Source organism: Poecilia reticulata, linkage group LG20, assembly GCF_000633615.1.
Source record: "Poecilia reticulata strain Guanapo linkage group LG20, Guppy_female_1.0+MT, whole genome shotgun sequence".
Taxonomy (NCBI): Eukaryota; Metazoa; Chordata; class Actinopteri; order Cyprinodontiformes; family Poeciliidae; genus Poecilia; species Poecilia reticulata.
In genome coordinates this window covers 16294985-16311625 of record NC_024350.1, presented here as the reverse complement: position 1 = coordinate 16311625, position 16641 = coordinate 16294985, and the positions used below count along the sequence as shown (strand labels likewise).

Sequence of the window (16641 nt, the reverse complement as noted above, 5' to 3'; positions counted from 1 at the left end):
CGCCGTCCCCCTCTCCATACGTCACCACGCCGTCCCCTGCTCAAAATACGGTAATGCAATACTGTTCAGGTTGTTAATAAATGTTAATTTTATGGTTAAAACAAAAAATTTGACAATTTTTTTCCAATATAAGACATACCCCGATAGTAAGACATAGTGGGGCTTTTGGGGATAAAAAGAAAGTAAGACACTGTCTTACTTTCGGGGAAACACGGTAGCTGGACTTGTTTAGCTTCAGACAAGAAATGTAAACCATTTAGAAATGTAAACAGGTTTACAAACTGATTCACAAAGCAGGAAACGTTATTGGTCACAACCTGGAGACACTTACAAGCTTTCTGTGGCATCGTGTGTGAGAAACTTTCAACAGCTATGATGGAAAATGTATCTTTGGAAGCTGTAGGTTCAGAAAAAGGACCATTCTATACTTTCTGCCCACTTGTGGTAAACATCTCTGCTCCAACATAAAAAGGCCGTCAATGTAGAGGTTTATAAAACGAACCACCGTCAAATACTTCAAATTCAAGCTTTGTTCAAACGGAGAATCTGCGTTGGAACTGGTTGTACTCTGAGGAGTCGTTATCTTGACTTTCCATTCAGAACATGAAAGATGGGATGACTGAGAACCATGTGCTGTATTTAATGGTGCTTTCCATTTTCCCCCTCACAGACAGGAGAAGCGCTCCAAACCCAGCTTTGGAATCTAAAGTGACTGTCACACTTTTAAAAATGAAGCAATCCCACATTTTAAGAAAACCCTCCACTCAGCCCACTGAGAGGGAAAATAAGAAGAAGCGGAGGAAAATCGTCATTTTGTAAGGAGGATATTTTCCGAGCGTAATATCTCTGTGCATTTTAAACCCAGCAGCACACGCAGGCAGAGGCTGGTTCATCCCAGGATAAAACCCCCGAAAACAAGCGCAGCGGTTTTCTCCATTGCAGAAAGTAATGTTCAAACTTCTAGATTGGAGGAAATGAAAACAGCAGATGGCCCAACACAGAAGAGCAAACTCGTCGGCTCACAACTCATTTACATATGAAGAACAAGAAAAACTAATATGAAAACAGAAAAGTGCAGATTTTGGACGGGCAAAACCGTGGTTTGAGAGAAGAACGAAAGAAGCCATGAATGTTTGTGATTCAATTGCAAATGTGTGCAAAACTGTCGATATTCTGCTAATGCCGGATAAATAGGAAACGCCATTAAAATCACACGTGAATAACTTTAAGTGATAAAAACATCATCATCCTCCAACCACTTCCTGTCGTCTTCTTCGTATTTTCTGCCAGTAGTAACATCCAGTTGTTGATCACATGACTCGTGCGAAGCGAAAAACATGTTACCATTGCAGTTTTTTGATACAACTGAAAAACCACATCATACTAGACTCTTACCTAAAAAGCATTTTTCCCCCCCAGAAATTGGCGCGTTTCCATTAAGTGAATTTATTTTCGTTATTCCATTTTGTGCAAGTCTATGATAAATAGATACAGTTTATGTTAAAGATAATAAAAACAGCCCTAACTGGGGAGTTGGCCAAGGATTTAATCTTTCTAACACCTACTCTACATCCCTGACTCATCTCTTTATGCGGTTTTTCATCTATGGGACACGGGATAGTTTGGGACGTTTGGCTCAAGAGCCAAAACTGTAACAATATAGAGCAACACGTCAGTGACTCACATGTCCTAATTGCTCAATTAATTAATGTTCTGACAACAACTTTTGCATTTTACTGAAAAGCTGTTTTGGATGAGAGGAGAGAAGTCGTCAACTTGACTTCTGTTTGAGATTGTAAAGTCTTGAATGACGAACTCTACACCACTCATCAGCTTGGAAACCTCAAAAACTTGCAGAAAGATCCATTTATAAACGTATCAAACTCGTCTTAAATGGGCTTCAAACTCCAGTCGGTATTCTGCTGAATAATGTAATGAAGTTATTGTGCGTCTGAAAAGGTAAATGAATAATTTGTCAGTGGTGTTGGATTTTGAACCGATCAAAAAGTTGCAGGACTCCAGCAGCGCCTCTTAGAACATTGTTTTAATTTAACTGGGTGATGAAAAAATATCACCAAACATCAACAAGCCAAAGTTCACACAAAATAAATGTTTGGAATGAAAACGATTCAGAGATATTTCAAAGCGTGTCCTTGGACAGTCCGTTTCCCAGCAGTTCAATCCTTTTGTTACAGATTAATGCAGAATGCCAGAGTCGTATTTTTAAAATAAGTTTTTGAGCTCAACAAAAAGCAGTTTATCCGCATCCTGACTCACAGCGAACGCCAAGTCTGCAGATTTACACACGCTTCTGTTTTAGTTGGTTTTCTTCACAGAAAAATCCGAGTCAATTTTATTCTGACAAACAGGAAAGATATGCGAAACTTGGAGCAGAATGCCTGAAGTAAACAAACCAAAGGCATCCATAAATTGCAGAAATGTCAGCTGAGCACAGCTAAAAGGCACTAAAGAGGTCTGAGCAGGAGAGTCGAGTCTCTTGTCCACAGACGCCTGTCCAGATTGACACTTAACCGAGTGCGAGTCAAGTGAGGTGCAGCGCTGCAAAGTGCAAATCAAATAGCAGAGAGTAAAGGTCGACAGTGTGAAATGGGGAGAGTTTAGCCAGCGCACACGACGAGTGATGGAGATTAAAGTGAAGGGAAAGCTCTCGGGTATCTAAAGACAGCAGCACTGATGCGGGCTGAAGGAAAAGAAAGCAAAGAGCAACCCGGACACGGTGAGGATCAAGATGCACTTCTGAATTAACTCTAGATTTTAAAGCGAGCCAAACTCCTCTGTAGTCAGCACTTGACCTCCAGCAGAAAGAGTCCATCTTTCCCCTTTTAAAGCCACCGTCGTACAACACTGACCGGCTTCTGCTGAGCTTCAAACAGCCACTGTGTTAGCAGCTCTGGTCGTGTCCTTCACCGAGTTCAACACACCTGAGGGGATCACCGCCAAGGAAGACGACAAACTCTGAGGCAGACTTTTTTTATCCAAGTTGTACCTCCTTCAGAGGACGGCTTTCCGGAAAGGCCAGAAGTTAATCTGCCAGTCAGATTGGAAAAGAGTGATAAGGGCGAGTCTTTTATCAGGCAGCAGAGATTAGAGTTGGGTATTTATCGTATCGTTTATCGTTTATCGTGATAACGCTGACACAATAAACGCAAATTAATGAGGTTCGGACTGTCTGCATTGTTGGGAATGTTATTTTTAATATTTTCCTCCACTGTTTGCTCAACAATATCAGTGAATATCCATTAATTTGACAATATGATTAAATGCAGTAACTGTGTGTAGTTTCTTTCTGTGACTGGTGTCCAAAAGAAACGCGTTACAAAAAAGAAAGTCAAAGTTTATTTACATTTACAACAAACTCAGCTGACCAAAGTGCTTCACGATAATTACATCTCAGATGAACACACTCAGGAAAAACCTCCTGGTTATTCCACCAAATACTGATTTCTGAGTTAAAACATCAGTTTTGTTCTTTCTAAGTTAATATTAACTTGTTTTATTTGCATTATTTCCGGTCTGAACAAACTGCATCTTCGTTATTTCGTCCATTTCTCATTTTCTGCACAAATACTAAATTTTTGCTTGAAATTTCAGAGACGTGTTGTCAGTAGTTCATAGAATAAAAACAATGTTCATTTTACCCAAACATATAAATATAAAGAGTAAAATCAGACAGCGGATCATTTTATGTGGTTTCATTTTATCCAGAGCTGTGTGATAAAATAAGTTTGATAAAAAAAAAAATAATGAAATTGGCAGTAAAATACGAATAAAATTAAAGTAACAACCAACACGCTTAACTTCTGTTAGGGGATGTTTTTAGAGCAGTATTTGTGTTTATTTATTAATAACGCTCTTAACCTGTAAAATAAATAGCAACATAAAGATAATACAAACTATCAAGGACAAGATTTTAAGAGCAAAAGTGTTTGAAGGTGTTTTGTTTGTGGGCCTGTGATTGATTAGTCATCCATACAGCTACCAAAAGAAGAAATAAATCTAAAATATTGAGATAAATCTATAAATCCATGTCAGCCAGAAATGTTCAACATTCACACTGAAGCTCTTTTCTTCACCTCTAGAGAGAATAAGGCCGGCAAACATGCACAAGCCACTACTTTCAAAGTCAAACCAAAACCTTCCAATCGCTTAAAAACAATCAAACTCACCCTCCAAAATCTCTTGGCCGTCTCCACCCGGGAGGGTTTCCTGCGAAGGCCCAGAGGCGTCGCCATGGGATGATCGAACATCATTTTGAGAAGGTCCGGATCGGCCCGGTTAGCCTCTCTCTGCCTGCTGCTGCGCCGTCTGCCTCCGCAGCCCACCGGCGTTTCCCACTCAGGCACAAGCTGCCACACCCAAAACCATTACACCGTCCGCTTCCCGGCAACGACAAACAAAAACAACCTCCCCTCAAGGATCAGCCATCTGCAAACGCTGCAGCATGGCGTCACCATTAGCGGGCCTTAATGGGGCGGACGGCGGGGAGCGAGGCCAGTATTAGCTTTCATCTGCTCAAGAGGAGTCCTCTTAAACAATAACTTACAATTATCACAGGGCCAATATGATTAAAGGGCTTAAGCTAATGAGGAGGAGGAGGAGGGTGGAGGTGCAGCAGGAGAGGAGAGGCCTGATGGAGGGTGAGCGGAGGTAATTCAACGCCTCTGTTTGAGACGCCACTGAGGGAACAATCAGTGCTAAACTGTTTATTCAGCCATTAGAGCTCCAGCATGGAGCCCCGGCAGGTGAGGCGCTGATTTGAGATCAGAAGTTTGCAGCTGTGCTGGTGGGAAACAACAGCTGCGCAGTCTGATTAGCTCTGTTTTCTCTTGTTTGTGCGTTTAGCTGCTAGCTACGGCAGCCCCCGAGGTGCAAAACACAAACAGATGAAAAGAAAACATGGAAAACATTTGACGTGAAATTATAAGCAAACCATTTAGATCCTGAAACAGGAAACAGTTTTGCATATTTACACGTCTCCAAATGATTTGTGGAAAACTCGCCGATTTGTGGAACATATTTATAATATTCTTCAGCTGGAGCTGGAAAAACTGGCTGCTGTTTGCAAAGCACACAATCCGGGAGTGCAAGGTCTTTTACTTGGTGCCGATTGGCTGCACCAACCGTCTGGACCCCTCAGGTCTTCTGGTTCTGGTTCTGCTCTGCATCCCCAGAACCAGAACCAGACGAGGAGAAGCAGCATTSAGCTTCTATGCACCACAGATCTGGAACAAACTTCCAGAAAACTGTAAAACAGCTGAAACACTGAGAGCCTTTAAATCTCAACTTAAAACCTGTTTAGAGCTGCTTATGGCTAAATTAGGATTAGAGTCTTTAATGTTTTTATCTATTCATTCATTTCTTTTTCTTCCTCTTTTTAATGATGTAAAGCCCCCAGAGAGGTGCAGGTGTCGGGTTTTAATGTTTTAATCTTTATTTTTTATGTATTTATTAACTTTTATTTATTATTATTATCTCCTTCTTACTGTTTATTCAATGTTACATGACTCCGTGTTTCTGTTTTTATTATGTAAAGCACTTTGAACTGCCTTGCTGCTGAAATGTGCTACACAAATAAAATGTTATTGATTTATTTGCACATTTCGGCAACAAGGCATTTCAAAGTGCTTCACATATTAAAAACACAAAAATATTAGCGTATTTGTTAGTATTAAGACCGTTTCCACTGTGTATAAGAGTGCATATTCAAATATATTTGGTGACTTAAACACTAAGACAGGCAGTTATAAGTGTTTATAAAAGGCATCTGGAAATAAATGTGAGCTATTTGCAGGCGGTTGTGGTTCAGGTCGTCTCCTCAACATTTGCTGTCAAATGGTTAAAAATATCAGAAATGTCCTCAATATGTAGTAAAATACAACCATTTACAGAGACGGAGAACATCTGCAGCTACTGCTGTTGGTTCATATGGGGGCACAAGATGCTCATAGTCGGAAAACGAGTAGTTTTTGTGTGTTAATCATTAATGTTTCCATGACAACGCGTTGACTTTTTAAATTTTTTCTGCTCCAATCACTTCAGGTAGTTCTGCTCCAGCCGGATATACGGTCAGCAAAAGACATGTGAACATTTTATTTACTTTCACGGCTCAGTGGGAAGAAACACATTATAAAAATCAGACTGCAGTTTGTTATTTCATTACTTTGGCTGAATCGTGATAAGCTGCCTTATTAGCTGACCTGCTACTCTGCTTCCACAAAACTGTTTTAGTTAAAGGTAGCAAACGTCTCATTCACTTTTAACTTTTACGTTAATTAGAAGAGACTGAAACGAAATGAACATAATTTCAAAATGATGGTGTACGGACCTCAGCGTGAGGAAAGTCTGTGTGCGCCTGACTTCATTCTCAAAAATATGGAGCAAAAGCACAACCATTATTACAACTTTTTTTTTAAAACCTGCATTATTCTATCCGAGGCCATGGTCTTGAGCCGGAAAAGGGTAGAGTGCCTTCTCCGGGTCAGGGGGGTCGTCCTGCCTCAAGTGGAGGAGTTTAAGTATCTGGGGATCTTGTTCACGAATGAGGGAAGAAGGGAACGGGAGATCGACAGGCGGATTGGGGCAGCGTCTGCCGTGAAGCGGGCGCTGTACCGGTCCGTCGTGGTGAAGAGAGAGCTGAGCCAAAAAGCGAAGCTCTCGATTTACCGGTCGATCTACGTTCCCACCCTCATCTATGGTCATGAGCTTTGGGTCATGACCGAAAGAACGAGGTCACGGATACAAGCGGCTGAAATGGGTTTCCTCCTCCGCAGGGTGGCTGGGCTCTCCCTTAGAGAGAGAAGCTCGGTCATCCGGGAGGGACTCAGAGTAGAGCTGCTGCTCCTCCACGTCGAGAGGAGCCAGTTGAGGCTCAGGCATCTGGTAAGGATGCCTCCTGGACGCCTCCCTGGTGAGGAGTTCAGGTCCCACCAGGAGGAGGGGAGACCCAGGACACGCTGGAGGGACGATGTCTCTCTATGGCCTGGGAATGTCTTGGGATTCCCCCGGAGGAGCTGGAAGAAGTAACTGGGGAGGGAAGTCTGGGCCTCCCTTCTGAAGCTGCTGCCCCCGAGACCCGACCCCGGATAAGAGGAAGAAAATGGATGGATGGATGGATGGATGGATGGATGGATGGATGGATGGATGGATGGATGGATGGATGGATGGATGGATGGATGGATGGATGGATGGATGGATGGATGGATGGATGGATGGACATAAAGTGGGATACTGGGAACACAAACCAGTTATTTATCAAATCAAATACACTGAAATTCTGGGACCTGGTCAAATTTAAAACTACACAATTCACGTTTAAGGTCCGAAATCAGAAACTTCCACACAATATACAGGAAATGTTTGACAGAGAGGAGGGTTATGATTTAATAGGTGAAGGTTATTTTAAAAAACAACATATTAGAACAACCAGGAAGAGTTTGTGTTTATCAGTGTGTGGAGTAAATGTYTGGAATGGATTGAATGATGAGTTTTAAAAATTTACAAATGTAAACCAGTTTAAAAAATTGATTAAAGCAGAACTCATTTCAAAATATGCTACATAACATGTTTAATAGTTTAAAATGTAACTGGTGATATAAATAGTACTTAAAATAATTGTACATAGTTAAACATAATGACAAATGGAAACAAGTTGTCTCTTGTTGATGTTCTGAAAGTTAATTGGTAATACATTGACAAATATGAAAGGGGCAGGATATTATAAGATGCATCTTCTACCTGCTCCTTTTCAAACAGAAAATATAAAAATTGCATGTCAGATGGGCAAAATAATTTGTTTTACATTTTATGTCTTAAGTTTGTCTCATTCTATTTTGTTTTCTTTTTCTTTTTTGACTGTTTTTAATGTCTGTTCGAAATAAATAAATAAATGAAATGAAAAAAGTGCATCGATTAAAGCAGGGGTGTCAAACTCCAGTCCTGAAGGGCCGCTGTCCTGCAGTTTTTAGATGTGCCACAGGTACAAAACACCTGAATCAAATGGCTTAATTACCTCCTCAGTTCTCCAGAGCCTTGCTAATGACCTAATTATTCTATTCAGGTGTGGTGCAGCAGAGGACACCGGCCCTCGAGGACTGGAGTTTGACACCCCTGGATTAAAGCGTCATAGTGATATTTGTACCGTTTGTTAAAATTGCATAAACTCCAACACATATATTTTTGTACTCCATAAAAATCATACTCTGCTACCTTATAAACTCCACTTCCAATCTAGCATCATCAGTCATGTCACACAACACATTAAAACAACACAAAACACTATTATACACCATTAAAACGTGTTTGTTTCTCCCTTATCTCTGCCCAGGATGTGCAGCGGCGGGAACTCATCTCAGCACAAGTCCGATAATAACTATTCCAGTCTTGTCAGGAAGTAATCTTCTTACAAAGCCAAGGCCAATAAATTAAGATAAATCTTCTTTTGATATCCGCAGCAGCCATCATTAAGCCGTCCGCACGCTTTAGAGGAAACGCTCTTCATATTTTCACTGAGCTGAAGTGACGCTTGCTTGAAGGGATTTTGGTCTGCAGGGTACACCTGGGTGTTGATGTGCTAAACTCCATTATCTGTCCATTTCAGAGGTTCTTGGATTTATTTAGATTAACAAAATAGCCACGATCCGCCTACCAGCTATTTGATCTGCATCATTATTCCAGAGATAAACAGTCAAGCAAGGGCATCATTAAGGCAGCCTTGTTGCTGCAGTAAAAGTTACTTCCCTCTTATGTGGTTATTAATATTACTACATCCTTTATTGATCCAGGTAAAAGTCTCATTGAGAATAAAATCTATGTTTCGAGTGAAGCCTGGCCTGAATCGGTCTGCAGTAATCAGAGAAGCTTCTCAAGGTGAGTTGAATCAATCGAAGTCGGACCATTAAAGGTGGATGTGGGTCACATTCGTCTGCTGTGTGAACGCAGCCCAAGTCAGATCTCAAATCTTTAGACCCAAAGTTTAAGGCTGATCTCTTAGTTTTGACAGATTCTTTTGTTAAACACCTGACAGAGGAGAATAGAGCTATAGAGCTGTCTTCAAGGCTTTATTCAGTAGCACCACCCACACTGAAGATAGTTGATGTGAGTTCAAAAAAAATTTGTGTCAAACGTTTGTGCTGGTTTGTGCAGCAAAAATGTTCGTTTGTGCCGCTATCATTTTAAAGATATAAAGTTGGATTTCATAAAAGTTGAGGGGCTGGTTGACCTTTTGACCTTTACACTTTCATTAATATCTTCAAAGCCAAAGCAGCGCAAACAAAAAATGTTGCAGCACAAACCAGCACAAACGTAGCAGAGTTGATTGACACCATTTTGTCTGGTTTGAAGAAGGTGTGGGTGGGGGGGGGATGGTTGACCTTAGATGACCTCTAGAAACATTTCTTTATATCTTTAAAATGATAGCGGCACAAACGAACATTTTTGCTGCACAAACGTTTGACACCAATTTTGTCTGATTTGAAGAAGGTGGGGGGGCCAACTTCACTCAGGTTGATTATATGGGGATAAAAAGTGGCAAATTTAAGGAACATATCAAAAACACACTGGACTCGTATTCCTCACTGCTCCTGGCCAGAAGGGAGGAGATTCATTACACATCTGCGAATTCACAACTGAACAATACAACATCTTCTACAAAATGTTAAAAATCTTAGTGAGTTTGCTGCTTTTATTCCTCCAGATGGTCAGTGATAGTTTTGAGTTTCTAATCCGATTTTTTTCTGCATCTCGTCTTCTACTAGCAGTAATACTAGTTTTTCTGCACCGACGTCCTGCATCGTAAATAGTCCGTCTTTAGCTGCGTTTCCATTGACCTTAAAATTGTACAAATTGGAATTGCAAAAATAAATCTGCGTAACGGAAACATGGCAATAATAATATAAAAAAACAAACTTGTGAGTATTTCACAAAACCGCATTGTAAACACTTTTTTAGCCTCATATGAATCATGTGATCAACAACCAGATGTTTCTACTGGCAGAAATGAAGAAGACAACTACAGGAAGTGGTAAAATTATGTTGTTGTTTTTTTAAATATTGCATTAATCTTTGTCACGTGTGATTTTAATTGCAGTTATTTATTGGAAATACCGCAACTGTGAAATTGTGTGTGGGTTTTTAAAAAAAAATTTTTTTTACATTAGCAGAATTGACAAAATTTCACACACATTCATAATGAATACGCAGCTGTTTTCAACTCACATGCACATAATGTACGTCTTTGGAAAAGTTACCCAACGATTATGAATCCAATGTTTATTTTTAATAACTGCTCCGTATTTTTTTTGTTATCGTCTTGCACGTTATACTATTGGGTTTTTATTAATATGTTTTTAAAACTTTAAAAGCCACTATTTCTGATGCTGCTGTTCAACCTAAATTTCCCCTTTGTGAGACGATAAAGGTCATTTCTTTTTCTGTTTTTCTAGTAAGGGTTTAACCTCTCATTACTGATAATTAGGAAGTTAAACGTACAATAAGTTTGGCTTCAAAACCTTATAACCAACAAAAATACAAGCTGCTATAACTCATAGACTGGTAGAGTCTCAGCTCAGGACTCCACTCAGTCTTCTTGCCTTTGACACACACAACATTACAGTATTTATCAGTGGTGTGTGTAATTCAGAAACGTGTCCAGTTCTGTGCAACGTCAGCCCAGAGGTGACAAACTGACACATAAACCATGCAGGCTGCTTTCTGTCGGAGAAATGGATTACTAATGGATCAGATGGAGACACAAACCAAGGGGAACCACCAGGGAGGTCCCTGCCTCGTCTTTGAAGGCAGATCGCTCCAACTTCGCCCCCGAGGGAGAAACCCCCGCCGGGGATGGCTTCCATCCTCCAGCAGACAGCGAAGCTTGTGGCGTAACCAACCCCAGCAAGCCGAGGCGCTGCCGGAGCCGAAGGCAGCCATTAACCTCCCGTCTGCGCTTTAGTTCCCTTCACATCACAAGCAAAGAGATGCGATGCCCGCGAGGCCAAACACACTCAAAGTCTGTACGAATAAAGAAAAGCAACTAAGTGAAGGTGTGAAAGTTTCGCACATGTCCCAGAGTCCCCGCGTGTTTCCTGCTGCGCGTCTTTGTAAATTGTGCCGACACAAGCCAAGCGGTTATCACCAGGGAGCATCGGCGGCGCAGCAATCTAGCTCTTACAGGCTCCACAAAGCTCATTTACAAATCCTCGTCCCCCTGATGGCCCTGGAATCACACCGACAACACGCTATGACCAGTTAATAACCGTCTCATTGGAGTCCCTGAGGGAGCGGACTTAAATATGAAATCATCCATCCATTCATTTTCTTTCACCCTTGTCCCTCAGTGGGGTCAGGAGGTGCTGGTGCCTCTCCAGCTAGCGTGCCGGGCGAGAGGCGGGGTCACCCTGGACAGGTCGCCAGTCTGTCGCAGGGCAACACAGAGACACACAGGACACACAACCATGCACACACACTCACACCTAGGGGCAATTTAGACAGACCAATTAACCTGACAGTCAGGTTTTTGGACTGTGGGAGGAAACCAGAGTACCTGGAGAAAACCCACCATGCACAGGGAGAACATGCAAACTCCAAGCAGAAAGACCGGGGCCGGGAATCGAACCCAGAACCTTCTTGCTGCAAGGCAACAGCTCTACCCACTGCGCCACTGTGCAGCCCTAAATATGAAATCCTGACTCTAATTTGACATTTTACAGCACCTCAAAGCACATGGATGTAGTTACATCTGTAGATGGGCTCATTGATATTCTCCTGTTCAGGAGTGAACCACATGTGAAGCTTCATTTCTCAGTCAGGACTTACTGTATGTTTTTCAGGCTGCCAGAGTGGTTCTTCCTGCCAACTCTCCTTGGTGGGGCATTCAAGGACACTCCATATTGCAACGTTGGCAGCTAACAAGCAGCCAGTTTTGTTCTCTGTTATCAGAAAATGTAACTCTGAAGCCAAACATCAGGAAGCCAAATACCAGGGGGACGACTTCCGCTTTAGGAACGAGAACGCTCAGATTTTTCCATCTGAATAAAACATGAGAAAAAAAAAGTTTTGTTTTCAAACGCTGCTCAAACAGAAGAGAAGAAATTTCAACCCCCGGATGTTTGCGTGTGTCTGGTGAACCTTTTCACTTTATTTGAGCTTATGTTCTGGATCACAGTCCTACAAAAGACATTTTCAGGGTTATGGCAGAGGTCAGATGTTAATTAATAACATCCTGGAAAAATAAAGCTGTGCAGAGATGCTGACAAAGCAGTTTTTGAAAGTCACAATTTAAGTCACTTTATAGTTTTAATGTCCATCATGACGCTTCTGCTGTATGGCTTGCATATAAAGCTGAATAATGATAAATAAAGAACTGTTAAATAATACAATTAAAGAAAATCCTACACAACTGATTAAGATAAATTATGTCTGTTTTATTTTCAAAACTAAACTGGATACTCTACTCACTTGTTCTAGCAGTGAACATCTGAAAGCTGTGAAATAAAAATCTAAACTTATAATATATTCATATAAATAAATAAAAAACAAATGCACTGGATTGGACACAAGCTAGTTAAAGCGCTGGTGTTTGTAGAAACGTTATTACAAATGAGCCATTATAAACGTTAAGTTGGCCTATTATGCTTCCTTGAACAGTTCTTGCTGCGTTTATGGGCTTTACAGAAAATGTTCAATACATTTTATATGAGAGTATTTTTCTCAGTTCTGCCTGTTTTGATTTCCGTTCTGAATGAGGCGTCGTTTCAGGGCTTCCTGTCACTTTAAAGGTCAAATAAGCTGCTGCTGGCCACGCCCCCCAACTCAACATTTACACTCATAAGTGAAAATGGCTGCAAACGGATGTGATAATTACACAACAGCGCATCTTTGAAAAGCAAAAGTGGAGCCTCCAACACAAACAACAATAAAGCAGTAAGTGATTTCTAGATGGACAGTCAACAACAAAACACTTGTCTTTCCCAGCAGCCATTGTACAGTGGTAAGAAAAGCTCACCAAATGTGCTGGAGCTCAGCTTGGGTTGCTAGGTAACGAGCTGTGCCTGCTGATTTGTGATGTTACATTCTGAAGGTTTTTGAAACGGCTCCTTTTCCAGACACCAAAAAACATTAACATATTTCCAAAAAGCAGCTGGGTGCTTCTTTTTTTTAAGTGCTTGGGCTGTTTTTAGAAGCAGTAGAAACACAAACGGAAGTACAAAAACGTGCAAAATGTGCAGCAGAAATGCCCTGTTGATGCCCTCGGGACATGAATATAGAAGAAAAACTTAGCAGGTCTATATTGCAAAAATGTCTAACTTATTTGTTGCTTTTAAGCTTTTCATTTCTAAAACCTCCACCACAGGCTGTCTTCCACTCTTCTGTGCTCAAACAAACTGCATCCAAGAGCACTTTGTGGAAAACAAACTCAATCCACCACCTTTCACCAATCCATCAAATTATCTTCTGTTCTGCTTGTTTGTGTGAAGTCGTGTTTTTTTTTTCTTCTTTCTTTTCTCCTCCTCTTTCCCCTGAGGCAGCTTTGCTCCGAGCGCGCACAAGAAAGCAATATTCTCAGTCGAAAATAAAAACCAACATTTCTTCTTTTTTTCCTATTTCCTTCAGTTCATATCTGAGACCAATTCTTCACGCACCTTTACGGGGAAGTGCTCTGACGGCGAGCGGCGACACGGCCTCGCAGCGTAATGTGATGGCAGCGCGGAGCGAATAAAAGAGCCGAGGTCGTTTGTTACAGGCCGTGAGTCACAATGGCCGTCCTTGCTGTCTGCATCCTCTGTGTGTGTGTGTGTGTGTGCGTGCGTGCGTGCGTGTTGAGACAGGTGTTGGTTACAGTCAGAACAGATGTTCACGTGTCTGCGAGAAGCAGAAAGGTCGTCAGAAAGGTGGCGTATTAATAGCTGTTGAAAAGCAGCGAACATCCACAGAGATGAAACATGAGGGGGGGAAATTAATGTCTGATGAGAGGCCACAGGAGATCTTGATCTATGACTCAAACAAATGTGGGAATAATGCGCCGACACTGTGTGCTGCTATGGGAGGGAGGCAGTAAGAAGGCCTGTGATGAAGCGGCGCCGTTGCCTCTGTGCTCTCAATTCATCACTGTAAGCAGGACACCCACACTGCTGATAAAACCGATGACAACAACACAGGATTTAGCATGAGGGGAAGAGTAAAACTCAATTTAGATGCTCTCTACTCTGACCTGGCTGGTCAAATATTCTCATTAAAAACATAATATCCCTCATTTGTGAAGCAGACATCCATCAAACGTCATAATTACCTTCCACTGGTAAATCATCTCCATCCTGCTGGGAATTCATTACAGGATGTCAACAAATCAGTAACCCATCGAACTTTTGCATCATGTTTCGACTGACCTGTTACTTACAGTTCATGTTGCCGTCAGAGGACTTAAGTTGTTTCCCTGTAAGTTGGGGGTTAATTTGCTCTTACAGAAAATTACAGGATAACAGACTAATGTCTTATGAAGCGAAACTGGCCTATTTCATTCCTGGGACTTTTGTAGAACGTACTCTTGTAATTTAGAGGAGCTTACATGGCACCATGTTGAGGTAGATTCCCAGTAATTTCTAAAACTTTGGTTGGTGTTCACACCAAACGCGTTTCACACGTCTGGTTTATATTCAGCCTATGTGAAGGTGTGTCCATGGCCCGCCGCGATTTGAAGCGTCTGACGCTCCTGACACACGAAACACGAAATGTAGAGCAAAATGTCAGGCGTCTGCATTCAAATCTGTTGATTTGATGCCTTTTCTCGCGATTGTTTCCAGATTTTGCAGTGTGTACCATCTGGTTTAAGAAATGCACTAAAGCTGTTTTGCAAATGTTAATGGTGATATGAGAAATACACCAAAACGACTGAGAAAAGCTGTAAAATCAAAAAATGCTCAGTCTGCAGAACATCTTCGCATTAAATTGCTAATTATTTTAGACAATCAGACTAAATCTGCTGTTTCAAGTAAATCCCTTTTGAAGCAGGACAGATTTAACAGGCTGAACATGGGAGCATTTCTCATGTCCGCGTTCGTATTTATCATTTTAGTCATTTGTTTGTTCACTTAGTGTTTCTTTTAGTAGTTCATTTAAAAAAATAGTTAAACAGTAAAATAATTCTCAACCTTCTTCCTGTTTCTTTCTCTTTCTACGATGTTATTTGTGCTACAAACATGAGAGCACAGTGAACAATCTGGGCATGAAGTGAGACTGATCTAAGCGCATATATCTATGTGAACGAATAATAATTTAAATCGCACACAAGCTTCCTCAGTAATGTCCTCAATGCAACATTTAGGGACTTCAGGCTCCGTAAATAAAACAAGTTTAATAGAAACTAGAAGCTTTCATTAGACAAAAGCAATCCCAATTTTATTTGACCAGAACTTACAATGTTTTTGAATAATCTTTGGATCAAACTTCAAGTCTTAATCATGCACATCTGTGGTTTCCCCACAATCAGAGGAAGGCTACTAAAAATAAATGGTTTCACTCAACACAAGTGATCCAGCCTGTTTTTTTCTTTGGTGTTAAAATCTAACAGACTTGACAAGGTATTAAAAAAGTAAGAGCACTTAATCGGATGGCTAATTAGACAGTAATTATTCACCAGTGTGCTGTAAAGTTAGCTAGTTTTTAATTTATCCAGCTAATTATTTAAACAAGCAGAAACTAGCTGCAGTAACAGAATGGTCAAGGTGTGATTTCACGTAAAGTTACGGCCAAAACTTCCTCTTACACCACATGCACGTTTGACGCCTCACTCAAGTTTTACAGCAACAGAACTGAAACGGTAAAAGACAAGAGGCCAAAACCCAAACAATCCACTTTCATGCTTGGCAAACCTTGTCAGGACGGATTTCTCGTGTTGAATTAAAGGCTGTTTGGGGGAACCTGTACGATGCCACTCTCAATCAGTGCATCTGCTGCTACTTTCAGTGTTTTTTAAAACTACTGACCATTCACAACTATGGGGGAGTTTTTCTGGATGCTACCGATTGTAGCAGCCTGCGCCACCCACTGGATGGAGGGAGAAACAACAGCTTCCTGCCCGTATTACGCTAAATATCCGCCAGCAGTGCGCTAATGATCGCCAACAGTCCACTGATCTTAGGCAGGAGTTTGTTCACCCAACCAAAGAAAATGGATCCACAGAACCAAACGTGTTACAACTTAGTCACAACATCATATCTATCTATCTATTTCAGTGGTTCTTAACCTTTTTTGAGGTACCAAACCCACCAGTTTTATATGCACATTCACTGAACCCTTCTGTAGCGATAAATAAAATATGATTTTTTTCCCCTTCCAAATTCAAGACATTCAAGATCATCAAGTCTTCTTAAAAGGTAGAATCTCTGAGAACAGTTCTTCAAAATATATTCAGTGTTTTCAGTTGAGCCGACTGTTCAGGAACGACCCAAAGTATTTAAAATCTGCCACAGTTTCAACAGGTTGGCCATCGAGAGAAACTGGAACCACTTTAAGGTGTTTAGATCATTTAATTAGCTCTACATTCTTAAAAGAATGAAAAATTAATAATAAATAATAAATACTTTGCGGTATTCTGATTTAGTAATGTAATTATATTAGTTGTGTTAC

At 41.0% G+C, this 16641-nt stretch overlaps 1 protein-coding gene across 5 annotated transcripts in view; it reads right to left on the bottom strand.

Moving 5' to 3' along the window:
* Window positions 1-16641, bottom strand: part of dpp6a (dipeptidyl-peptidase 6a) — a 301390-nt gene that overhangs the window by 157327 nt on the left and 127422 nt on the right. Inside the window, exon 1 of one of the 5 annotated variants that reach the window (XM_008396389.2) lies at window positions 4188-4361. The exons of the other annotated variants lie outside the window; for them this stretch is intronic. Within the exon in view, the coding sequence (XP_008394611.1) occupies window positions 4188-4271 (84 nt within the window). The 5' untranslated portion in view covers window positions 4272-4361. Of the gene's footprint in view, window positions 1-4187; window positions 4362-16641 lie in introns of those variants that run through there. 5 annotated transcript variants of the gene reach the window in all.